Below are 26,958 nucleotides of genomic sequence, written 5' to 3'. Positions count from 1 at the left end.
CTGTCCTCTTTGGAAGAATGTGGCTAAGCACAGCCCATACTTCAGGAGTGGAGAGTTTTGCTCCTCCTCTTTTTTATTTTTATTTTTGGTGAGGAAGATCAGCCCTATGCTAACATCTGCCAATCCTCCTCTTTTTTTTTTTTTTTTTTTTTGCTGAGGAAGACTGGCCCTGGGCTAACATCCATGCCCATCTTCCTCCACTTCATATGGGACGCTGCCACAGCATGGCTTGCCAAGCGGTGCGTCCTGTGCGCGCCTGGGATCCGAAAAGGCGAACCCCTGGCCCCCAGCAGCGGAGTGCGCGCACTTAACTGCCTGCGCCCCCACGCCCACCTCTTGGGTTATGTGTTAACAAGTAAAATAACCCACACAACAGGCATCTAGGCTTTGCACTTTTAGCAGCTGATGGCGGTGTTTAAATAGGCCACACCTGCTATCTCCTGGAGCCTCACTCTTCTCATCTGTAAAATGGATGTTGCTAGTCCTTCAGCCCTAGGACTGTAGCGAGTAGAAAGTCTGTTGTCAGTGTCGGTTCCCTCTGCCTCCCCCATCTGGCTGTCGGGGAACCCTAGGCGAGAGAGGAGCAGTGACTAGCCTAGGGTCTGACGCAAGCCCGACGGACTCCGGGCCAATCCGGGCTGTAAGCACACCCTGCGTCCAGCCTGCCCCACCCCGGGGCGGGGAGCTAGGTGCACTTCCGCCCGCCGCAAGTACTTGCACGTGGCGGGCCTGGGCGGGACGCGCGAGCGGCGACGGGCTGCACAGTGCCAGCCGCGTCTGGGACCGGGACGATGAGCCTGACCGCGGCGCCCCGCTCCGTGCGGCCTGGGAAGGCCGCGCCCCGCACTGGCCCGCCGGGGGTGAGTGCACAGCCCGGAAAGACGGGGGCCGGCCCCGTCAGCGCGCCTCCCCCGCCGCCTCTCCCTCCTTCCAGTGCCCCTCGTCCGCTCCTTCCCCAGGTCTGCGTCCCCCTGCGCCTGGCGCGCCGTCTCCCCCTCTGGCTGGGGGTCCTCTTTCTCCTTGGCGGTTCCTCCGCTTTTGATCTCTCTCCTTCCGCACCACGGTCTCCCTTCCCGTTCCGGCTCGCTCCAGCCTCTCCTCTGCCCTCTTTCCCGCTTGGCTGCGTTTGTTTGTCTCCGCCCTCTCTTCTCGCTCTTTGTTTTAGCTGTTCTCTGTGTGTCTCTTCCCTCAATCCCCTGGCTCGTCCTAGGCCACCGCTCTTCCACTGTCCCTGCCCCCACCCCTCTCCTGCCGGTGGGAGAGGCCGACCCAAATAAACGCTGGCCAGAGGATCCTTCCCTCACCCCCCAAACCCCAACCCTCTCCAGCCTGCCCCTGCCGTCTGGCTGGGTCCTGAGGCCGCCTGCTTGCCTGCCTTCTCCCAGGGCCTGGGTGAGGGGAGTTTGAGGGGAAGATCAGGAAAAGGCCCAGTGCACTCTAGGAGCAGAACATTCTAATCTGTCCTGGCTAGGTGCTATACTGAAGACTTGTAGAAAAGGAAAGCAGATCCAGCAGTGGGGAGACTGTGGCTCTTTCCGATAGGACGATGATAACGTCATTGTTGTTGGCAGGTCACAGAGTCACCTGCTCAGTGGCAGGGCTGCCCTAGGTGCTTGAGAAAGGTCTGAATGCATTACCGGGCAAGGAGGGAAGCCAGGAGGGGGCATGATGCCAAGTAGGGCAAGACTGGCCTTTATCAGAATACCAGGCACTCCTGTAAATCAGTGCTGAGAGGTAAGCTCCATCAGATTCAGCAGAACTTGATTGAGCATCCTGGGTGTGCTGAGCACTGTAGTAGGTACCAGGGACATAGAGATGAATCAGGGATAGTCCTCCCTTAGGAACCTCACAGTCTAATGGGGGATGCAGATGAACAAATGGAATTACAAGCGAGGTAACTACCATGACAGTGGAAGTACAGGGCCCTCTGGGATCACAAGGAGACAACCCATCCAGAAAGATTCCTGGAGGAATTCACCCGAAGGATGAGTGGGTAAAGTGAAGGCAGCGCGCGGTGAGTGAGTGAAGTCTTGGGGTCCGGGGCCCAGCCTGCTCTAGATGGCGGGGTGGGGGAACAGTAGGCGGGCTTGTGGTAGTTGGTTGCCAGGGTTGCAAAGGGCCTTGTAAACCTGGTTAAGGAGTTGAGAGTTGATCTGGAGGGGAATGTAGGGTTGCTGAAGTGTTTAATGCAGGGAGTGACCAGATCAGATTTGCGCTTCAGAAAAATGACTCTGGTTTCAGAGTAGAATAGGATTGGGGGAGGGCACTCAAGGGGGCAGGGAGCCGTGGAACTAACCAGGCTTTAGAATCCCCAGGACTTGGTGATTGATGACCTGTGTTGGGGAGGTTGAGGGCAGGAGCAGAATGCAAGATTACAGACTGGTTTTCTGACTCAGACAGCTGAGATAGGGAACAGTGGAAAAGGTCAGGGTTGTGGAGTGGGGAGAGATCTTGAGGGGCCTGGGGGACATATGAATGGAGACGCCTCTCCGTTGACCCGACTAAGGCTGAGCTAAGGAAATGTATAAATGTTTGGCAGGGGGGTTGCAGATATGTAGGGACCCTCTTGACTGGAACTGGGGGAGAGCTGGGCCTGTCTGATTCATCCCTGTGTCCCATGGCTAGCACTGGCCTGGCACCCAGCAGGGACTCCTAAAGACCACATTTCCCCAGCCCGTGCACACAGGGCACGGGACAGGCTTTCCCATCCAGGAATGCTTCGGCATTCCTGGGGAAAAGGTGGAAAAGGTGGGGAAGAGGGGCCATGAGGAAGGGCAGGTGGTCCGGAAGAGGGGTGGAAAAGAAGTCTTTATCTGCTAGAAATACATACTGTAGTATTTATGGATAAGGTAAGAGATCTGGGATTCCCAAAGAGATTGGGAGTTTTTGGAAAAAAAGGAGGGAAAGAGGGACAGAATTAAGAAGCTTGGGAACAGGGCTGAGGTCTTAGTTGATAAACAAAGAAATGGGGCTGAGGATGTCAGGGCAGGAAGCTATTTTGGGAAATATCGGGAAATGAGCTTCAGAAATGACATTTGAAGTGATTGGATTCATTAGACTTTCAGAGCTGGAGAGACTTAGAGTCCTCTTTGTCCATTTTGCCTCCCTGTTTCGTAGATGACTAAGCTCAGGCCCAGAGAAGGCAGTGAGCTGCCCCTGGCACATCGCTAATTCCTGGCTTGGTGGGACTGGGTGTTAGGAAGGGGTGGGGCACCCATGCTGTGCTGGAGTCAGACTGATACGGGTTTGATCCAAGCTCCGACTTCATCACTTCGAGCTGTGTGACCCTTCTTTCTGAGCTTTCCTCACCTGTGATGTGGGGACATTAAGAGTGCCTGTGAGCTTTCAGTGGTACAGGAGTGATGAGAGCACATCGATCCATTCAAGGGTTAAAGGCTGCAGCCTCGCATTTAACTCCCTGCTTTACAGAGCCACCTCAGGGTTAACCAAACAGCCTTGCCAAGGGGCTGTGAGGTTTATGGGAGAGAGAGGGAGTCACAGGTTCTGGGCTTATTTTTCTCATGGCTGTATTGTTTGGCTGCTGTCAGAATGTATCCTCTTGTCTCCATTTTCCACTCCAGCCAGAACTATCCCCTGGTAGGAGCTGTTGCCATGGCAACTCAGTTCTCCCCAGCAGTGTGGCTGCCTTTGGCTCTGTTAATTCCAGTACTTTAATCTTAGAGGTAGACAGCACAGAACAAGCTGAGGATGAGGTCACACCTAAATCACTGAAGGACAGTCCTGCCCCCTGTCCTTATCCTTGGCCCTGCAGTGACCTTGGGTAGAGTCTCCAGATTGGAAATCCAGCCTTCCCTCTAACACTGCACAGATCTTTTCTGCTGCTGCAGCCATCACATCCCCTAGGAAACTTTCCCTGACAAGCTCCAACACAAAGAGCCGACCCCTCCTACCTTTGAGTCTTCCCTCTCAGCACCTACGTATTTCAGCCATTTCCCTCTCTCCCCTGTGAGCTCGTTGAGGGCAGGGACTGTGTCCTACTCGTCTGCTTAGGAGGAGGCTTGAATGTAATAGGCCCTCTCTACCTTTTTTTGTGTGTGTGTGAGGAGGATTAGCCGTGAGCTAACATCCGATATCAATCCTCCCCTTTTTTCTTTAGGAAGATTGGCCCTGGGCTAACATGCGTGCCCATCTTCCTCTACTTTATATGGGATGCCGCCACAGCATGGCTTGACAGGCGGTGCATTGGTGCATGCCCGGGATCCGAACCTGCGAACCCCGGGCCTCCGCAACAGAGCACACTCACTTAACTGCTGCGCCACCAGGCCAGCCCCCTCTACCTTTTGTTGAATGAATGAGTAACTAAGGGAATGAACAGTGGAGATATTTGAAGATTGAAAACTAATTTATGTAATGACTAAGAGCACAAGCTTCAGGGTAAATCGGACCTGGGTTCAAATCCTGGCATCATCACTTAATAGCTAGTGGATCTGGGGCGACTTACTTCAGCTCCTTAAGTCTTAGTTTCTTCATCTGTAAAATGGAGATTTCATGCATTCCTCAAAGGATTGCTGTGAGGATTGAGTTAGAGACTGTATGTAAAGCACTTTGCACAAGTACTAGACTGTGAGGGGAGGGACTGTATCCTGCTTGTTCCTCACTGTGCACCAGGTACCTGGCACAAAGTAGGCACATAAATATTTTATTGAATGAGTGAGTGAATTTTGAATAGCGAATGTTATTTAGGAAGCTGGTTTATAAGGATAACATCTGGTGTCACCACATATGTAATAATTGCTATATGGTCTCCTGGTGTTTTTAGCAGCACTTAGTATTTCTCGAATGCAGCCAGACTCTCAGTCTGTTTCCACGTCCCTCTCCGCCCTGGCCTGTGGGCATCTCCGGGCAGGCACCATGTGGATCTCACTCACATGCTTCATGCTCAGCCCAAGGTCTGGAATAGGGAAGAGGCCTCTAAAAATTCTGTTGAACAGCTAAACCTAACTTACGTTTGCACCACACTTTACAGTTTATGAGACAGTTTTAGACCTATTGTATCTGGAGTTACTGGCCTTTTCACCACCAAGGATATTCCTGTTATTTAATTCCCATAGGCCTATATTTTTGAAAACATCTATCAAACAAATTCCATTTGTTAATTAATCAAAGCCATGCCAACTGCTAATCAGAACTTCTTATCTCTATGAAATAAGAATTTGTATCCCCAACTTCCAGCACAGGATGTGGACACACAGTAAGTACTCAAGGAATGCTTCCTGAATGAATACACGTATGGTTTCTTTAGCCTTTCTGAAAGATTGAGAATGGTTTGCCCCCCACTCCCACCCTTTTTTTTTTTTTAACTGTATCTTAGATCTGAGCATCCCACTGTTGGGAACTCCGAACTTCACAACAGCTCCATAGCCCCATTTTATAAAGGAGGAAACTGAGGCCCGGGGCGGGGAAAAAGCCTTGCCAAAGGCCACAGACTTGGGGAGTATTCTCGCTGGGACTTGCTTCCACAGCAGCCTCCTCTACTAATATTCTGTGACTTAAATGAGAAAGTTAAAAAGCTTGAATGGGTATTCTTATATCAAACTGAAATCTTTTTCTTCCTTAAAATGCCCACACTGTGGAGCTCTACAGCATAAATATAACCCCCTTCGGTAAGATGAGCCTTCCATTAGCTGGTCAATCATCAGGGCTCCCCTAAATTCTGTGCCGAGTTATTCTTTGGAAAATGTCACGAGCTCCCTGGAGGTGGCGCTGTTGATTTACTCTGCCTCCTGTGCCCTCAGATATCTCCGGTCGTGGAGCTGAATGTAGGGGGCGAGTTCTACACCACCACCGTGGGCACCCTGAGAAAATTCCCAGGCTCAAAGCTGGCAGAGATGTTCTCCAGCTCCGCCAAGGCCTGCATAGATCTGGAGGGCCGCTTCTTTATCGATCGCCCTGGCACCTATTTCGGACTCATCCTGGACTACCTGCGCAGCGGGCAGCTGCCCACCCAGCACATCCCCGAGGTGTACCGTGAAGCTCAGTTCTATGAAATCAAGCCTTTGGTCAAGCTCCTGGAGGACACGCCGCAGATCTTCGGTGAGCAGGTGGCTCGGAAGCAGTTCTTGCTGCGGGTGCCAGGCTACAGCGAGAACCTGGAGCTCATGGTGCGCCTGGCGCGGGCCGAGGCTGTGGCGGCGCGCAGCTCCGGAGTGCTGGTGTGCGTGGTGCCCACAGAGGAGAATGCCGCGTTTTGCGCAGATGCCCTGCGCATCCTGGAGGCAGACAAGAGGTCAGTCATCAAGTTTGGGCCTTGGAAGGCGGCCCCGGGCGTCTACGACCTCCTGGACTGCGTGAAGATGGATATTATGGCCCAGGGGTACCAGGTGGTCCATAAAAGCCATAACGAGAAGGCATTTTCACTTGGCCTCTCCTATTACTTCCATAAATTCCTCTTCACCTGGTGGTGATCCCCAGGGGCAGGGGTAGTTTGTTATGGGCTCTGGTGCGGCTTATGAAATTAAAAGTTGCCTTCAAAAGCCATCTTCCTTTAATTTCAAAAACAAACATCAAACAACTTCCAAGGTGGTCTGTGAGGCTTGCCCCCAAATATTTATCTTTCCCTCAAGGACTTTCCACTCACTGCACCTGACTCCACTGTACTTGCCTAGTGAGGTGCAGCTGTTCCCTCTTTAAAGCCTCATGTACCTGCCACACCCTTCCCTCAAGGTCTGATAGCAAGGCTGACAGGAGTTGGAATCGTTCAACAGCGCTTTGGCTGGAGATGCAGGATGACAACAGGAAAATAACAGGAGACCATGAATCTAGATTGACCTAAACGTAGTCTCCCCAGTGCTTCATGAGGAAGACACCCAGTTAGTACCTGTACTAGATGCTGCTCAGACCTCCTCTCCCACAGGCTGTGAGTGTTGGCTGCTAGAGCCTCACAGCTGTCCTCTTCTCTAGGGCAGTGGTTCTTAAAGTGTGGTCCCTGGACCAGCAGCATCAGCAACACCTGACAACTTTTAGAAATACAAATTCTCAGGCCAGCTCTGGTGGCCTAGTGGTTAAGTTTGGTGCACTCTGCTTTGGTGGCCCAGGTTCAGTTCTCGGGTGCCAACCTACACCGCTGCTTAGTGGCCATGCTGTGGCGGTGACCCACATACAAAATAGGGGAAGATTTGCAGCAGATATTAGCTCAGGGTGAATCTTCCTCAGCGAAAGAAAGAAAGAAAGAAAGAAGGAAGGAAGGGAGGGAGGGAGGGAGGGAGGGAGGAAGGAAGGAAGGAAGGAAGGGGAAAGAAGGAAAAGGAAAGAAGGAAAGAAAGGAAAGAAAGGAAGAAAGAAAGAAAGAAATGTAACTTCCCTGGCCCTTATGTGGCTCAGACCTACTGAATCAGAAACTCTGGGGGTTGGCCCAGCAGTCTGTTTTAACAAGTCCTCCGGGTGATTCTGATGCACTCTAATTTTTAGACCTGCTCTACAAAAGAATTGCCATCTTGCTTGTGTGGAGGCACAAAAGACTGGCCCCTTATTGCCAGGAGGAACCAACTCTGGTGCAGTTCCTGTTCCAGAGCTCCTTGTGGGATCAGGCTGAAGTCACTCTTCAGCCGACAGGACATTCTTGCTTAGCATTCTTCCTCTGCTCTATCCTGCTTCCCTCACTCCCCTTCCCTGAGAGCACATCCTCAATAAACCACTTGCACAGGAGCTTCTGTTTCAGGTTCTGCTTCACAACCTAAGACATTAGTAACTCGAAGGAGGACACATGTAGACATTCATCCTTCTCCAAGTCCAGGTCTGGGATAGAGGAACCCCTTCCCTGCCTAGTAGGGTGACCAGCCATCCTGGGTCCCCGGGACTGAAGGTCCATTTAACTGTTAAGGTTTAAGGAATTAATACTGAGGCAAGGAGTTCAAATTTAAACATAAAATTGCTCAGAACATAGTCATTTTCAACAAGCATTGTAATTCAGTAACCACATCTGCTTGTATAATTTTTCTTATTCTCAAGCCTTGCTCTATGTTTTCATTTTTTGGTATTTAATATGGCTGGCAATTTAAAGTGGAAAAATCCTGAATGTCTATTTGAACTTTTTATCATGAAGCAATTCAACATTATTTATCAGGAGCCTAAAAAAAAGTTCGTACCCTTTGATCAGTAATTATACTTACAAGATTAGATTCTGAGGAGACCCTGCTCCTTGAGATCTAAATAGGATTGCTTAAAATTTCAATTTCATGCATTATGGAAAGGTCAATGTCCTCCCCAATATTTCAGCCATTCTCATAGATCTGTCTTCTGTGGTCAGCTCTGGTTCACTGCTCCTGGTGGGTTCATTCAACAAAGGGATCATGTAGATGTCTTGAACCTGTTGTTGCTGTTCTACACAATGCTCACCTGGATTTAACACTCAGATCTTTTTCTTAATTTTTACAAATGCCACTCCCATGAGCTATTTCTGCACATGGCAGACTGGAAAATATAGGTGAATAAAGGGGAGGGAGTTTACAACACAGAAGTGCAAATAACTTCAGATTGAATATTGGACATATCTATTCTTAAAAGTGTGTCAGTTACCCCCACCACTAGGGGCTTTTCACTGGTAGATTGTATTTGTTTCCTATTCTTTCTTCCCTCCCTGTTCTTGCCATGCTTCTCTGTCGTTGAGAGTAATCTTCCCCACTCTACTGATACCATGCTTAAATCATACTCTTGACTTAATCTGGCCAATGGAATATGTGTGGAAGTGACAGTGTGCCAGTTCCAAACTGAAGCTTTAGAGGCATGCCAAGTTTCCACCGGCCATCTTGTGTTCTTGTCATTTGCCAGGAGAAGACCATGTTTCCGGTTAGCTACCTCTTTTATAGCTTTGGCTCTAGCCCGCATCCCTTAGGATCTAACTCTCTTTCTAAGCAATTTACCAAACTTTTATTTTTTTTTTTAATTATTTTTTTTGTGAGGAAGATCAGCCCTGCGCTAACATCCATGCTAATCCTCCTCTTTTTGCTGAGGAAGACCGGCTCTGAGCTAACATCTATTGCCAATCCTCCTCCTCCCCCCCCCCCAAAGCCCCAGTAGATAGTTGTATGTCATAGTTGCACATCCTTCTAGTTGCTGTATGTGGGACGTGGCCTCAGCATGGCCAGAGAAGCGGTGCGTCAGTGCGCGCCCGGGATCCGAACCCGGGCCCCCAGTAGCAAAGCGCACGCACTTAACCGCTAAGCCACGGGGCCGGCCCTTTACCAAACTTTTGTTAAACAAAGGCGATACCAATATCCACCCCCAACTCCCAATCCATAATGCAATTAAGATAACATACTATTTTTATCCCACTTAAAATAGCAAAACAATTGGAAATCAGTCAAGTAAGTTGTGTTACATCTATATAACGCAATGTTATGCAGCAATTAAAATTACATTTATAGATGGCTTGAAAATATTGGGGAGGAGAACACTCATTTAATTCAATGCAATTTAATTAAATCTTTGTTTCAAAAATGATTTAAGTTGGTGGGGCTTACAGGGCTATGAAAAAAACATATCCAAAAAAATATAAATTAGAAGTAGAAAAATCAAATGAACACTCTTGGTTGCCTAATCAATAACACCATTTCCTCCCTTTTTTCTAACAGAAAAGGCAAAATAGTAAGGGCCGTTAATAATGTTCAAAATACTATCTCTGTTCATTTGTAGGGGTATATGAGGCTTTCAGAACTGTTCAGATTCATTAAAGAAAATTATAGAGTCACAGGAGGAAAACTTAAAACTGAATGCTAAATATAACTGTCATTATAATCCAAAGGAAAAACGCAAAGAATAAAACCTTTGAGATTGCCCTCATGGAGACACCCTAGGTCATAGCACTGTGCCAGTTTTCAGGTCTACATTATTGTCCCAGAATACCTCTTTTTTTTAAAATTCTGTACTTATTTTCCCCATCCCTGTGAGTAGGGGGTGGGGGGACCCCCTACTCATCCAATCTCTTCCCTTTTCTGCTGTGCTCAGTGTCCTGGAAGTCTGATCCCTAGGTCCTGCAGGCCCAGTCCCTTTCCTGATTGGTCAAAGACTTGGAAAGTACAAGAGTGAAAGATTGGTGACAAGGAGTCCTGGGGAGTTGGTATGTGGATGGACCTCTTGAAATGGTGACAATATTTGTGTTTCTTATGAATGCCCACCAGAGGGCATCCATTCTAGAAGAGGCTTTCAAAAAATAAATGGACACAGTGATCCAACATGTGGATGTCAGTCAGCCTTTTTTCCCAGTGCTTGCTCAATGGAGTCAGGAAAAAGGTGGCCAGGATGGCAAGGATAGAGGCTACGCATGGGCTTTACAGTACAGATTTCCTCTCACCAAAGCTGATCTGGCCACTGATGGATGTCCAATAGTAGAGACCAATACTAAGCCCTTGATATGGTATTGTTCCTAGTGGGGAACTAGACACTTCTTAGTGGTAGAAGTGGTTGATTGCACTGCAGATCAGTTGGCTATACTGCTCTATAACAAACTGTTGGGAGAAATGCTGGTGTTTCTAAGCAAATGGTATTGACAGCTTTATTTCAGGATGTTTGCAAAGCTCCTTAGGTGTAGGAAGCAGATTTACTTACATTACAGGGTAATAAAGCTAGTATCACCCTCCAATCCTGGAGACATTTCAGGGTGGTAAAAAATGTCTCCTGCTGGATTTCCTGACCAGTATGATAAAGATAAAGTCTCTCTCCAGAGGGTAGGGTTGCTAGTATTCCTCTTTTAAGATTGAGGGTTTCCTAAGCTCTTCATCTGTGTTACAGATCTATTGTGTGCATGGCATTCACCTGCATCACCCCAAATGTGCTTAGGGGGGCAAGGAGAACCAATACAAACATGAAGTTTATGCCACCTGCTATGCTGTGAATAATAAACTGTCTACATCCATTTGTGTTTGTCTCCTTACCAGCTGAATCTATGGAAGTGTGGCAAGTCAACTTAGTAGCTGAGGGACTGTCTGACTACATGACAACCCCCTGATCCCCAAACTTAATGCCTTAAGACTACAAACATTAATTATTTCTCATAAGCTTACAGATTGGGCAGTTCTTCTGGTCTTAACTGGGCTTACTCGTGCATCTGTAGTCAGATGGTGGATCAGCTGGGGTGGGGCTGGTCTAAGATGTCCTCAGCTGGGTCAACTTGGCTTTGTTCCATGTGGTCACTCACTCTTCAGCAGACTAGGTTGGACTTATTCTCATGGCAATGGCAGGGTCCCAAAATCAAGCAAAAGGCCTGGGGAATTGGTATGTGGATGGACCTTGAGGCCTAGGCTCAAAACTAGCACACCATCACTTCTGCTACATTCTACTGGTCAGGCACAAGGCCAGCCCAATCCAAAGGGTGGTGATACAGATTACATCTCTTAATATAAGCAACTTCAAAGCTACATTTCAAGGGGTATACATACAGAGAGGGGGAGAATTGGGGCCATTTTTGCAATCATTCTGCTACACACTGGATCTTTTCCATCAGTGAGGGTGTGGTGATTTATCCTCACAGGAATAGATACATATTCCAGACTCAGATTTGACTTTCCTACTGCCTTAGACTGAATATTTGTGCCCCCCCTCAATTCATATGTTGAAAACCTAACCCTCAATGTGATGGTATTAGGAGGTGGGGCCTTTGGGAGGTGATTAGGTCATGAGGGTGGAGCCTTCATGTATGGGATTAGTGTCCTTATAACAGAGATCCCAGAGAGCTCTCTTGCTTCTTCTGCCATGTGAGGACACAGTGAGAAGCTGTCTATGAACCAGGAGGTGAGTTCTCACCAGACACTGAATCTGCCTGCGCCTTGATCTTGGACTTCCCAGCCTCCAGAACTGTGAGAAATAATAAATTTCTGTTGTTTATAAGTCAGTCTCTGGTATTCTATTATAGTACCCTAATATCTATATATGACCTATTTGTTCTATTTTCCTGGAGAACCCTGACTAATACACCTAACCATAATGTTTATGCCAGCAATACCATTCATGGATACCTTATTCATTTTTATGGTATTTCATACATTGTTTCTGACTAAAGAGCTTATTTTATGGTGCAAGAATTACAGCAAAGAAACTTGTTGGTCTTGCTAGGTACGCCATCACTTAGATATAGCTGTTATGATAAAAATAGTGTAGTGATTTTTTTTTTTGAGGAAGATTGGCCCTAAGCAACATCTATGCCAATCTTCCTCTACTGCGTATGTGGGACACCACCACAGTGTGGCTTGATGAGCGGTGTGTAGGTCTGTGCCCTGGATCTAAACCCGTGAACCCCGGGCTGCCAAAGTGGAGCATGCAAAATTAACCACTATGCCACTTCCCGGCCCCCAAAACAGTGTAGTAACCTTTTGGAGACAGTTATGGTGCTGGCTGAGAGACAACACATTGTGACTATGGGGTGCTGTCTTACATGTTTGTGATATATGCCTTATACCAACAGCTAAAATATAGTACTGTTTCTCCCACAGAATACATGGATCTGAGAACTAAGGAGTGGAGTTAGGAGTGGTTCTTGTCACTTTTACACCTAATAACTCATTTATGAATTCTTAGCATCAGTGGGTTTGGAGTACTTAGTCCCCAAGGGAGGAACAGTTCCACTAAAAAACACAGTTATTGTTCCATTACGTTGGAACGTGTAACGAGCCTGCCCCTGGTCATTTGGGGCTCTTTCTGAGCCAACAGGCAGAGAAGGACTTACGATACCAGTCTGAGTGACTGACCCCAATTTCCAAGGGGAAGTTGGGTTGCTGTTATACAATAGGGACAGGGAAGACCCTATTTGAAGCCTAAGGGATTCACTGGGGTACCTCCTTGTATTCTCATGTGCAGTAATGAAGGTCAAAGGAAAATGTCATCAATTCAATCAAGACAGTTTTTCATTTCAGAATTAAATAACGGAATACTCTTGTTTCTGTACCAGTCTGGCCTCAGCCTCTCAATTTTATTTCCATTGCTCCTCCCTGTTGCCTGTATGCACTTTACTCTCAATAGGAACTGAATTTCCTTTGGTTTTCTTTTTTTTTCCCCTGGTGAGGAAGATCAGCCCTGTGCTAACATCCGATGCCAATCCTCCTCTTTTTTTGCTGAGGATGATTGGCCTTGGGCTAACATCCGTGCCCATCTTCTTCTATTTTATATGGGATGCCACCACAGCATGGCTTGACTAGCGGCGCGTCAGTGCACACCAGGGATCTGACCCTGCGAACCCCCCGCCACTGCAGCGAAGCGCGTGTACTTAACCTCTGTGCCACCAGGCCAGCTCCTCCTTTGGTTTTCTGAGTGCACCAGACTCCTTCCTGCAGCCATGTATCTAATAGTAATGATGATAATACTTTGAACAACTGGAGTGAGAGAGCTTAGGTGCATGTTTAACATCTCTGAAATCAGGATACATCTTAAGATTGCTTTTGGCCAATAGTTCATGTGTAGACTGGGTCATGGCAGTGCATGTTGTTATCGCTTCAACTGAGCTCTGTGCATGTATGGTCTTTAATTGCCATTTAATGTATCTTCAAAGAGATTACCCTATAATTTGCATTGAAATGAAAAGTTTTTATGTGCACAAAAAGTCATGGAAACACACCACTATGACATAGGACACAAATCTATGTCTAAATAAGTTTAAAAGAGCTCTTTTGGTAAGTATACATAACAAATATAAGTAGTAAGAAACCATTGTTTTTAATTCCAGCATTTAAAAAATGTGTTACATAAAATTATGGTTTGTTTTACAATTGCTGGCAGCTTAGATTTGATAGAATATGGTAATAACAACAATAATAGCTGCTAACATTTACTGATCGCTAAGTTACTGTTTACTAAGTGCTTTTCATTTCACTGGAACATTTGTATATGCCGTAGACTCTGTGGTTTGGGATTCTTTTCTTTCTGGAAAATTCACTATTTTGAAGCCAGATTAAAAATCGTTTCCTCTGTAAAACTTTCCTGAGGCATCCTGAAGAAGTTAGGTCTGTTTGAACCGCATTCCTCTGTTATCCAGCACACTTTGGTTGCCCTCTCATTATCAGTTTGGGTGTCTCGCTTCCCAGTTAGACTGTAGGACCTTGAGGGTAATGACATCTTTTATTCGTTTTTGGGTCTTCTGTACCTACCACAGCCTGCCGCTTTTTTAAAGCATCCCACATTAACTCTTTTGAAAGAAAAAAAACAATGAACAGCTCAAGTTTAAAGAAGGATGTAAAACTTGACCTTGGATTTATTAACACTAACCCGTGAACCACACTTTACAGTCTGCGAAATGTTTCTGCATTATTTTATTCTATTGTCACTACATCTTTGTCGGGTTAGCTGTTATCAGCGCATTTGTAGTTGAGGCTGCTTGTTCATTAAGTGCCAGTCGTAGTCTGAAGCTTTGCTGCTTGACTCATGGCCTCAGGATTCTTTCCACTCTACCATGGCTATCAGAGGAGGGGTTGATTCCTTAAAGAATGGGTAGCTTTTGAACAACTGGAGCGAGCGAGCAGGGAAAAGCAGCCCAGACCAGGAGAGGGATGGCGCATGGCTTGCTCAATAGGAGAGCTCAGGGAAGCTACAAGCAGCAAACGCTGTGAACAGCAAAGGATGACGGAAACGCCGGCTCGGCCTCTTTCCGCTATCTCGAGAGTCAAGATCCTCACGCAGCTCCAAATTTTGCCTTTACTCAGTATTTCCTCCCTCCCCTCGCTCTGTTCCGTGCCGGTCTCTCAACCACTCTGAGGCCACCAGCAAGCTCCCGGAAGCTCTCATTGGCTCATCTGCCCTGTCAGTCCCGTCTCCCGACAGAGGCCCCGCCCCCTCCGCGCTACGCTCTAGTTTTCGTGCCCCCGGTGTACGAGGCGTAGGCGGCCAAATCCTGCCGTACTGCCAAGGGAGTCGAGCAGCAGGAAGCGGCCTCTCTTTCCCGGAGCCCCGCTGCCTTGTGGGACCGTGGCGGGTTCCTTCGGCTTGGGCGGGATTTCCGGATTCCTCCGCCCCGCCTCCCTTGTCGAGTACGGAAGCTGAGAGGGTCCGCGGGGCAGCCATGGCGGCGCACCTGAAGAAGCGGGTGTACGAAGAATTCACTAAGGTAGTTCAGGTAAGCTCCAAAAGGAAAAGTCCAGAATCGGTCCGGGGTAGGGGAAGGTTATCCACGCTACAGGCATTTTGCCAGAACAGACGCCACAAATCTGGGTCGAGTGCAGCCTATTTTGATAGGCTCTCTGAGACTACATTTTAGTGGGCGTATCCGTTTGCCGCTACTATTGTCATTATTATTAATATGTGCAGTCTGACACTTTTTTTTTAAACTTTATTTATTTATTCCCCCCCCCCCAAGCCCCAGTAGATTGTTGTATGTCATAGTTGCAGATCCTTCTAGCTGCTGTATGTGGTACTTGGCCTCAGCATGGCTGGAGAAGCGGTGCGTCGCTGCGCGCCTGGGATCCGAACCCGGGCTGCCAGCAGCGGAGCGCGCTTACTCAACCGCTAAGCCACGGGGCTGGCCCTGACACTTTTTTTTTTTTAACTTAGAAGAAACAAATAGCACTTTACAATTTAGAAAAATAGCCGTTATCTCATTTTATTCAGATTACATTAGCATCCTTATTTTACAGATGTGGATTTTGATGTTTCTGGAGGGGTACGAGGACACAGAGCCAGTTAGTGGCAGAGCCCCTCCTAACTCCCGTTACAGAAAAAGGGCCCAGGGACAAGTTGGCTGTATGTAAGGCTCTAAGGGATTGGAAGAGGAGTCTATAGAAATCCTCAAGACTCAGTCAAAGCAGTCGAGGATCACAGGCTTCATAGGGGTAGAACTCTCCATTGGTGAAACAGCTCACTGAGGAAGGAGGGTAATACCTTCCTCCTTTAGAGTTGTTTAAGGACTGGTGGGAGGAGCCCCTGTCAGAGCAGTGATTCTCCATGTGTCTCCTCAAAGATGTCGCTAAAGTAGAGGTTGCTCCCAAGTCATCCCTTCTGTCGAGCTTCTCAGACTGTATGTGTATACACATCACCTGGGGATCTTGTTAAAATGTAGATTCTACTCAGTAAATCTGGCAGGGGAGATAAGGCAATAATCAGTTTCTGACCAGCCCCCAATTGATGCCAGTGGATCAGCAGCTTCCTTAGATCCATAGACCACCCGTAGGTCCTTAGCCTTGTAGAATAGCAAAACTTAGGTCATCCAGCAGGAAACTGGTCCTTAAACATTTCATTCATTCCTTCAAGGAGAGTTTATTGAGTAAATGAGTGGTTACTGTGTATCAGGTATGGTGAAAGGTGTTGAGCTACAAAGTCCAATATTCATTAGGGTCCCTGCCCCTTAGGAGCTCACAGGCTAGTGGGGGAGACAGAACAGCATATCTGTCATTATAGTACAGAGACATAATTGCATTGACAGGTCAAGTCTTCCTCTCTTGCAGTTCCTTTTCTTAAAAACACCCTAGACAAACTCCCTAGCCCTTTGTGATTTGACAGTATTCCTTCCAGCTGTATGACTTTCTTTTTTGTTTTGTAGACACATCTTTGTAGCATATTCCCATTGTCTGTAGGGAAGTTAGTCTGCTCCTTATTCTTGTTTTTTCTTGAATTAACTTTGAGATTTAACCATGATACTTTTTTGTTGCTCCTTTTTATGTGAAATTAGTTTTCCTGAGCTTTTAGAATGAGCCAAGATTGAGGAAACCTTTTCTAACTTCACAGAGTTCTCCCTTCTGTGATTTGCTTTCTGAGAGTTCCTGGCTGTTTCCCTTGCCCACTTTTTTTTTTTTTTTTAATTTGTGGTAAAATATGCATAACATAAAATTTACCATTTTTTTTGATAAAGATGTCTTTTTTTTTTTTATTGAAGTTTTAATGGTTTCTAACATTGTGAAATTTTGGGTTGTACATTTTTGTTTGTCCATCACCACATATATGACTCCCTTCACCCCTTGTGCCCACCCCCCACCCCCACTGCCCTGGTAACCACAGTCCAGTTTTCTCTGTCCATGTGTTGGTTTATATTCCACATATGAGTGAGGTCATACAGTGTTTGTCTTTCTCTTTCTGGCTTATTTCACTTAACATAATACGCTCCAGGCCCATCCATGTTGTTGCAAATGGGACGATTTTGTCTTTTTTTATGGCTGAGTAGTATTCCATTGTATATATATACCACATTTTCTTAATCCAATCGTCAGTCGAGGGACACTTAGGTTGCTTCCACTTCTTGGCTATGGTGAATAATGCTGCAATGAACATAGGGGTGCATAAGCCTCTTTGGATTGTTGATTTCAGGTGCGTTGGATAGATTCCCAGTAGTGGGATGGCTGGATCATAGGGCATCTCTATTTTTAATTCTTTGAGGACTCTCCATACCGTTTTCCATAGAGGCTGCACCAGTTTGCATTCCCACCAGCTGTGTATGAGGGTTCCTGTTTCTCCACATCCTCTCCAACATTTGTTGTTTTTTGTCTTGGTGATTATAGCCATTCTAACGGGCGTGAGGTGGTATCTTAGTGTTGTTTTTGATTTGCATTTCCCTGATGTTTAGTGATGTTGATCATGTTTTCATGTGCCTATTGGCCATCTGTATATCTTCCTTGGAGAAGTGTCTGTTCATTTCCTCTGCCCATTTTTTGATCGGGTTGTTTGTTTTTTTGTTGTTCACTTGTGTGAGTTCTTTATATATTATGGAGATCAACCCCTTGTCAGATGTATGTTTTGCAAATATTCTCTCCCAGCTGGTTGGTTGTTTGTTCATCTTGATTCTGGTTTCATTTGTCTTATAAAAGCTCTTTAATCTGATCAAGTCCCATTTGTTTATTTTTTCTTTAGTTTCCCTAGTCTGGGTAGGCATGTCATCCGAAAAGATTCCTTTAAAACCAATGTCAAATAGTGTGTTGCCTATATTTTCTTCTATGAGTTTTATAGTTTCAGGTCTCACCTTCAGGTCTTTGATCCATTTTGAGTTAATTTTTGTGAATGGCGATAGCAGATGGTCCACTTTCATTCTTTTGCATGTGGCTGTCCAGTTTTCCCAACACCATTTATTGAAGAGACTTTCCTTTCTCCATTGTATGTTCTTAGCACCTTTGTCGAAAATTAGCTGTCCGTATATGTGTGGTTTTATTTCTGGGCTTTCAATTCTGTTCCATTGATCTGTGTGTCTGTTTTTGTACCAGTACCATGCTGTTTTGATTACTATTGCTTTGTAGTATGTTTTGAAGTCAGGAATTGTGATGCCTCCTGCTTTGTTCTTTTTCTTTAGGATTTCTTTAGCTATTCAGGGTCTTTTGTTGCCCCATATAAATTTTAGTATTCTTTTTTCTATTTCTGTGAAGAATGTCATTGGGATTCTGATTGGGATTGCATTGAATCTGTAGATTGCTTTAGGTAATATAGACATTTTAACTATGTTTATTCTTCCAATCCACGTGCATGGGATATCTTTCCATTTCTTTATGTCATTGTGGATTTCCCTCAATAATGTCTTGTAGTTCTCATTGTATAGGTCCTTCACCTCCTTGGTAAGATTTATTCCTAGGTATTTTATTCTTTTTGATGCAATTGTAAATGGTATTATCTTTTTGAGCTCTCTTTCTGTTAGTTCATTATTAGCATATAGAAATGCAACTGATTTTTGTAGATTGATTTTGTACCCTGCAACTTTGCTGTAGTTGTTGATTGTTTCTAACAGTTTTCCAACAGATTCTTTAGGGTTTTCTATATATACAATCATGTCATCTGCAAATAGTGAGAGTTTCACTTCTTCGTTACCTATTTGGATTCCTTTTATTCCTTTTTCTTGCCTAATTGCTCTGGCCAAAACCTCCAGTACTATGTTGAACAGGAGTGGTGAGAGTGGGCAGCCCTGCCTCGTTCCTGTTCTCAGAGGAATGGCTTTCAGTCTTTCCCCGTTGAGTATGATTTCAGCTGTGGGTTTGTCATATATGGCCTTTATTATGTTGAGGTACTTTCCTTCTATTCCCATTTTATTGAGAGTTTTTATCATAAATGGATGTTGTATCTTGTCAAATGCCTTCTCTGCGTCTATTGAGACGATCATGTGGTTTTTATTCTTTGTTTTGTTGATGTGATGTATCATGTTGATTGATTTGCGGATGTTGAACCATCCCTGCGTCTCTGGTATAAATCCCACTTGATCATGGTGTATGATCTTTTTAATATATTGTTGTATTCGGTTTGCCAATATTTTGTTGAGGATTTTTGCATCAATGTTCATCAGCGATATTGGCCTGTAATTTTCTTTCTTTGTATTGTCTTTGTCTGGTTTTGGTATCAGGGTGATGTTGGCCTCATAGAATGATTCAGGAAGTGTTCCATCCTCTATTTTTTGGAATAGTTTGAGGAGGATGGGTATTAAATCTTCTTTGAATGTTTGGTAAAATTCACTGGAGAAGCCATCTGGTCCTGGACTTTTATTTTTTGGGAGGTTTTTGATTACTATTTCAATCTCTTTACTTGTTATTGGTCTATTCAGATTCTCCATTTCTTCTTGGTTCAATTTTGGGAGGTTGTATAAGTCTAAGAATTTATTTTCTAACTTCACAGAGTTCTCCCTTCTGTGGTTTGCTTTCTGAGATTTCCTGGCTGTTTCCCTTGCCCACTTTTTTTTTTTTTTTTTAATTTGTGGTAAAATATGCATAACATAAAATTTACCATTTTAATCATTTTGAAATGTACAGTTCAGGGGCATTAAATACATTCACATTGTTGTGTAGCGTCACTTCCTTTCTTCCCAACGGTCTGTGGTTCCCACTTCCCAAGACTACTCACCCCTCCTCCAGCATGCCACGTGTTTGCACCTCTCCAAACTTTTGTATCTTTTGTCTCTTTTACATGGAATGGATGTCATTCTTCCCTTTCTTTTTGTTCTCCACCCAGTGGACTTATATTTTTGCTTCAAGATCCAACTGAAATCTTGGTGGGAGTTCAGTGTCTTCCTCCCCTGCTTCTGTAGCACTCTGTGGTACTCATCTATTTGTACTTATCCCTCAGTGCTACTATAATTAGCAGTGTATGTATCTCGCCACGGGTCTGAGCTCCTTGAGGGCAGAGATAATGCCTGGTTCATCTCTGTGTCCCCTGGATAGACCATAGGGCCTGGCTCACTAAAATGTTATTGATGATTCAATGATGGCAGGTATCCGTTTGTCCTCCTCCTTACACTCTCTAGGGAAAAAAAATCTTCCCTAGCTTTTGAGCTACTTGCAGCCCAGATAACACTGAAGACTGAATTTGTGTGGAATAGGATGAAAATGGGTAAGGATTTTAAGAGAAGAGCTCATTTCTTCACTTCATTCTGCATGAATGGTTACCATAGAGTGATGAAATGAGTTCTTAGTGCTTCTTTTCTCTTTCCTCTGCTATGAAGATGAGGGAGAGAGAACTGATATGTATCTAGTGCTTATTATGTCTTGTACAGTAAAGACATTATACTTTTCAAATATCCCTGTGATATAGGTATTGTATTCCCTTTTATAAAAGCCTCCCCTAGCTAGTAAGTGGTTATTCAACCCCAGTTCCTCTGACTTCAAAGCCCTTGGTCTTTTTTATCATGCCATACTATTTATTCCTGTCTAGAATAATCCTAATTTCTTCTCTGTAGAAGTATAAATTTGTAAAGAGGTGGTTGTTCAGGATATCAAAATGGTGCATCAAGTGTTAAGGAAAATTATTGATTACATTTATCTTATGTTATGATCTTTATACCCCATCAGGGCCTGACTGAAGCCCTGGAGTGACAGGTATCCTTTTACATGAACTTTTTGGCACCCATTATGTGTAACAAATGCATTTAGAATGGTTCTAGTTATGCTCTAAATGTAGAATTTAGAAAATAGTCACTCAAAGAATTTTGTATGTTTCGTGTGTCAGATGAGGATCCCTGGTTGAGAAAGACTGGTGGTCGGTGTCGTCATTCCTATTTTACAGATGATAAACGTGAGAATCATGACTTACTTAGAACAAAGCAGCAGAGCTGGAACTCAGAGACAACTCCTAATTCCAGATCAGTTGTTCAGTAAACATTTATCAAGTGGCAGCTGTTTGCTGGAGCCAGCCCTGGTGCCTAGTGGTTAAGATTCAGGGCTCTCACTCTTGTGACCCTGGTTCGTTTCCTGGTTAGGGAACCACACCACCTGTTAGTTGGTTGTCATACTGTCGTAGCAGCATGTTGCTGTGATGCTGAAAGCTATGCCACTGGTATTTCAAATACCAGCAGGGTCACCCATGGTGGGCAGCTTTCAGCAAACTTCTAGACTAAGACAGACTAGGAAGAAGGACCTGGCCACCCACTTCTGAAAAAAATTGGCTGTGAAAACCGTATGAATAGCAGCGGAGCATTGTTGGATATAGCGCTGGAAGGTGAGAGGATGGCACAAAAAGACCGGGCAGAGTTCCGCTCTGCACAGCATCGCTAGGAGTCGAAATGGACTCGACACCACTAATGCAACAACAGTTTGCTAGGCATATGGCAGTGTATTTCTTTTCTACACTGACCATTTTTCTAATAAAGGCAGAATGATGTGGGTGAATATAGTCATCTGGAGTGAGGGGAAGATTTTTTCCTCTCTGTAAGCTGCATACAGTTCCCATCAGTTCTAGTTTTCTTTCCTTTTTTTTTTTTTTTGTGAGGAAGATCAGCCCTGAGCTAACATCCATGCTAATCCTCCTCTTTTTGCTGAGGAAGACCGGCTCTGAGCTAACATCTATTGCCAATCCTCCTACTTTTTTTTCCCCAAAGCCCCAGTAGATAGTTGTATGTCATAGTTGCACATCCTTCTGGTTGCTGTATGTGGGACGCAGCCTCAGCATGGCCGGAGAAGCGGTGTGTTGGTGCGCGCCCGGGATCCGAACCCAGGCCGCCAGTAGTGGAGCGCGCGCACTTAACCGCTAAGCCACGGGGCCGGCCCGGTTCTAGTTTTCTCAGGAGGGAAGCTGAACCTGGTGGGTGCCTCAGCACAGTCTGAAAGTATTCGTACAATTGAGATTTCTTTTCTGATAAAGAATGGAGCAGATTCTTTGTGTGTCCTCTTAACCCTAAAGCTACAATAATCCTAAGAGATAGGCAAGAATGTTAGTGGACCTACTTTACAGAGAAAGAAACTGAGACTTGGAGAAATTAAATGACTTGCCCAAAGTTGTAGGAGCTAGTGAAAAGCAAAATTGGGGCTCATAGCCTTGTCTCCAATCCAGTGCTCTTTTTCCAGTTCATAACACTGTGTTTTCCTAAAGCTAGGTCTGTTACCTAACTTCATTATTTGGTATACGGGAAAGTTATTTCCATCAAATAAGGCAAAGTTAAATTTGCAGACCCTGTGTTTTCAGTTAGGTTTTCATGTCTTATCTTCCCTCCTGCCTTGCAGCAACAACAGGAGGAAATTGCTACTAAGAAACTCCGACTGACAAAACCAAGTAAATCTGCAGCACTCCACATAGATCTGTGTAAAGCTACCTCTCCAGCAGATGCTTTGCAGTACCTACTTCAGTTTGCCAGGAAGCCTGTCGAGGCAGAAAGTGTGGAGGGGGTCGTCAGGATTCTCTTGGAACACTACTACAAGGTAAGAAGGTCTTGAGGACCTGATGGGCGTATGTATAAGAATGGTATCATGTCTGCAGAATGCGTTAATACTGTGAAGTAAATAAGTTGTTCATTCAGCTGGCTTTTACTGAGGGTCTTCCATGTGCTAGGCACTGTGGATGCAGAGATAAAAAAGATCCAAATCCTGTCCTTAGAAGCATATGGTATCGAGATGGAGACAGATGTGAACGGTAAGGATAAGTTGCATTATATTGCTGGGGTCCTATGAGTACAATATGTACCGAGTGCAGTGGAAGCACAAAGGAGGAGTTTGTGGGTCATGGTCCAACCATTACCCTTCTGTAACCAGGCTTGTCTCTGGAATGTAGTCCCGTTATCCTGCTGTTACTGCCCTAATTCAAGGCCTTTGTATCTAATTGCAATAGCTCTTTTTTTAACTTTTTTTTAGCTAAGTGGCATTTTGTTTCTCCATGTATTTTAATGGGTTCGAAGAAAACATCAATTCATGCATGATTAAATACAGGAAATAGTTTAAACGGAAAATGAAATTCACAAAATGTTTATTTTTCAGTTTTCATATATAAATGAGATCTGAAGTAAATGGAGAAGAAATGATTTTCAAATATTTGAATCACAGATGAATTAAAAATTTAAACTTTAGTATGAAAATTATTAAGCTTATAGAAAAGTAGAGACAGTACTGTAATGAACTGCCAAATACCCATCTGTCGAATTAAACGGTCATTAATATTTTGCTAAATTTGCTTTCCTGAAAAATTTTAGGGTATCATAATATTTTTCCCTAAATAGTTCAGTAAATATTTCTAAAAAAGGGACATCTTTTTTTTTAAACATAACCACCTGACCACATCAAGTAAAGCTAAATAATTCCTTAATGTTGTCTAACAACTAGTCCATATTCAAATTTTTCTAGTTGTTTCTAGAATATCTTTTTATAGTTGATTTGTTCACATCAAAATGCAAACAGTGTCCACACATGGCATTTGCTCTTTTTTAAATCTAGAACAGTTTTTATTATTTTGGTGACATTGATCTGTTGAAGAAATCATCAGTTGTTTTATAAAATGTCTTGTTTTCTGAATTTATTGACTTCTTGGGAGTTAACTTGCTCCTCTATCCCCTGTATTTACTATGAACTGAAAGTTAGATCTGTAGGCTTTGTTAGATTCAGGTTAAGCATATTTCTGAGAATTTTAAGAATACTGTATAGACGATGATTTGTACTTCCTGTTGCATCTTTTGGGATGTGTATAATGTCTTGAAGTCCCACCTTGCAGAAGCTTCTCATCTTTCTCCCTTCAGTCTCTTTTCTTTCTATAAACTATCTTTATTTAAATCTCTTATGATGACATTAAAGGTCCTTTTCTTTACATATATAATGTTCTTGCTTAATCAAAATGCTTGCAGTTTTCTAAAGACCTTGTGTGTTTTCAGAAATCAGTGTTCTTTCACATGCTTTTCCCTCAGCCTAGAACTCCACTCCCTACCACTGCCCTGTGATCTGCTCTGCCATTTTCTCTGCCAACCATATTCTTTCCTCTGAGACTTTCCACTTATGTTTCCTTCTGTCTGGAACACTTCACTCAGATGTTCATATGACTACTTCCCATGCTTCATTCAAGTCTTTTCTCAAATGTCACTTTTTCATGAAGGTCTTCCTTTATCTCTCTGTTTGAAATTGAAACTACCTATCCCACCCCAGCACTTCCTAGCTGCTTTTTTAAATTTTATTTTCTCTATAGCACTTACCATCTACTAATATGCTATATGATTTTCTCATTTATTTTGTTCCTTGTCCATTTCCCCATACTAGAATGTAAGGTCCTCTTGAACAAGGATATTTTTTGTTTTTTTAAATTGATGCATCTGCAGCACCAAGAACAGTATGTGGTAAAATAAATATTTGTTGAATGAATGAATGCTTTGTGACACTTTTTACTCGGTTAACAAATGATTATTATATATCAGGCATTGTCTGGGCAGTGGACAGTGTCCTGTTAGCACATTAATTAGCTCTTAGCATTGCCATTGTTTGTCATATGTGCCTATTTCCTTCAGAGTTTGAGCCCCTAAATTCAGAGACTACAAATCTATTGATCTCTGTCCCGGTGTCTGGCAAGGTCCCTGGAACATTGTAGGGGCTTAATAAATGTTTCCCTCCTGTTTTACATGAGTGATCAGGATTTTTGTTCTCAAGAAGTCTTTAGTCTCTTAGTGATCTATTTTTAGTTATCCCTTTTCTTAGCAATATCTACCTATTATTATATAATATAACTATTGCGAGTAATCATCTATAATAATACTTCTAAGAGCAGTTAACATTTATATAGCTTGTTGGAGTTTATAAAGCTCTTTCCACATGTAATATTTTATTTAATCCTGATGACAACACCATTGTTCTCTCTATAATCCAGATAAGGAACTAGGCTTAGAGCAGTTTCACCCAGCTAAGTAAATGGAGGGTCTAGATTTGAATCTGGGTTGGTTTTTGTTTTTCAACTTTTTGTTTTGGAACATTTCAAATATATATATAAGTAGAGAGAATAGTTTAATTAATTCCCATGTACTCATTACCCAGCTTCAACAATTATCATTTCATGGCCAAACTTGATGCATTCCCATGCTACTGTCCACTTCTGCTTCCTCTACCCTCACCACCAGATTCTTGTGACAACAAATCCCTGGCACCGTATCATTTTATTCATAAATTTCAGTTTATATCTCTAAACAATAAAGACTCTTTTTAAAAACATAGTTACAATACCATTATCATGTCTAAAAGCAAAATTGAACTCAGGTGTTCTGATGTCAGACTCCAAGCCCTTTGACCAGTCCATGGTGTTTGCATTAGTCTAGCAGATTCTAGCCCCAAAGGAAATGAGGTGGGATGCCAAATGGGTCCAGTTCTAGATTGATGACCGTAGTGTAGTTTTTTTTTTGATGAGGAAGGTTAGCCCTGAGCTACATCCGTTGCCAATCCTCCTCTTTTTTGCTGAGGAGGATTGGCCCTGGGCTAACACCTGTGCCCATCTTCCTCCACTTTATATGTGGGACGCCTGCCATAGCATGGCTTGGTAAGTGGTGCACAGGTCCATGCCTGGGATCTGAACCTGTGAACCCTGCGCCGCCGAAATCGAGTGTGCAAACTTAACCATTATGCCACTGGGCCGGCTCCATGACCGTAGTGTTTTTTACCCTTTCTTCTGTTTTATCCAGAAATGTGGTATCTGGTATTTTAGTAGATAAACTACTTTGGCTTTTGCTTTTCTTCTCCAAGTCTTTCTGTGGTCAGGCAGCAGTATCTGAACTTATTTCTCATGAAGGGTTCGTCAGTTATACCACTGTGCTAATTGCTGTGGAGGATGTAGAAGAGCTGTGAGACATGTTCCTTGTCCTTTAGGGGCTAGCAGTATAGTTGGTAGACCAAATGATATATGTAGTATTAGATATTAAAGGCTGAAGTTATTCATTTGTTCATTTGTTTCATTCTCTCAAAATGTTCTGAATACTAATTCTATGCTAGGCCTTGTGCTTCATGTTGGTGATACCGACATGAATATATGATCCTTGATCTGAGTCTAGTTGAGTAGATAAGACAATAAGTGGATAATAACAGTACAATGTTAAAGGTGCTATGAAATCTGGGACAGGTGGTAATGTGACCTCAAAGAAGAGGATAATCAGTTCTACTTGGGAGCAGGGGTTATCAAGTGGTAATAATGCTTGAGACGAGTCTTAAAAAAACAGATTTGGTCAGTTGGAAAACAGAGGAAAAGCATTTTAGAAAGAAGGAGCAGTTGTGAGCAAAGGCGTGGAGATATGAAATAGCGTGTTGCATGAGAAGAAATATAAATAGTTTGGCTGGTGTAAGTTTTAGGTTGAGAGCTCTTTAAGAGATAAGACTAGAAAGATTGAAAGGGGTCTGATTCTGAAGGGTTTTGTATTCTACCTGTGGGTTTTTGTTTTACACATGTCACTCTGTGGACAATATGGAGGATGGAGGAATTGGATGAAGGCAAGAGAGGACTTGGGGTGACCAGCTGGGAGTTAAGTGATGAAAGCCTGCAGCAGGACAGTTGTAATGGTGAGAAGAGCAGTTATTAGAGAGGGCTTCCCTGGAGGCAGTGTGTTTTAAGCTTAAGAGTAGAGGTGATTTATGTGTTTCAGTAGCAGGGGTACCAGGGGATTATTTCAGAGAGTAGGAGAACTTGAGTGAAGTATCTAGATGGATAAAGAATGTCACTAGGTCAGATACTCTCTTGTTCTTTTTGTCCCATTCTTACCTTCTTGCCTCCCTCTTATCTGCTAGGCTTAGTACTTCTGCTTTCTGGGCGGTTCCCTTGTATTTGGAAGTCTGACTCCATTCCAGACCGTTGAAAGGCTATATAGCTCTTCTCCTATCCTCTCTCACTACAGAATTAGGGCATTTGGCTAGT

The 26,958-nt window shown here is 44.1% G+C and overlaps 2 protein-coding genes across 2 annotated transcripts in view; both read left to right on the top strand.

Moving 5' to 3' along the window:
• The first annotated feature begins 702 nt into the window (after window positions 1–702).
• Window positions 703–6,496, top strand: KCTD14 (potassium channel tetramerization domain containing 14). Its single transcript, XM_004434156.3, has 2 exons — window positions 703–860; window positions 5,757–6,496. The coding sequence occupies exons 1-2, from the start codon at window positions 792–794 to the stop codon at window positions 6,423–6,425; spliced, it is 738 nt and encodes a 245-aa protein (XP_004434213.3). The 5' UTR covers window positions 703–791; the 3' UTR covers window positions 6,426–6,496.
• Window positions 6,497–14,903: 8,407 nt separating this feature from the next.
• Window positions 14,904–26,958, top strand: part of INTS4 (integrator complex subunit 4) — a 118,782-nt gene continuing 106,727 nt past the window's right edge. The window contains exons 1-2 of the mRNA XM_004434036.3: window positions 14,904–15,052; window positions 22,326–22,520. Coding sequence (XP_004434093.2) covers window positions 14,999–15,052; window positions 22,326–22,520 — 249 coding nt within the window. The 5' untranslated portion in view covers window positions 14,904–14,998. The remainder of the gene's footprint in view (window positions 15,053–22,325; window positions 22,521–26,958) is intronic.

The sequence above is a fragment of the Ceratotherium simum genome, chromosome 7, assembly GCF_057802395.1.
Source record: "Ceratotherium simum simum isolate JZ-2026a chromosome 7, ASM5780239v1, whole genome shotgun sequence".
NCBI lineage: Eukaryota > Metazoa > Chordata > Mammalia > Perissodactyla > Rhinocerotidae > Ceratotherium > Ceratotherium simum.
This window is presented reverse-complemented; position numbering and strand designations above follow the sequence as displayed.

Excerpts from the sequence above, each read along its gene's own strand:
- KCTD14 (XM_004434156.3), top strand. The coding sequence starts at position 792 with ATGAGCCTGACCGCGGCGCCCCGCTCCGTGCGGCCTGGGAAGGCCGCG. Across the intron at positions 861-5,756 it reads CCCGCACTGGCCCGCCGGGG|ATATCTCCGGTCGTGGAGCT; the intron begins GTGAGTGCACAG and ends CTGTGCCCTCAG.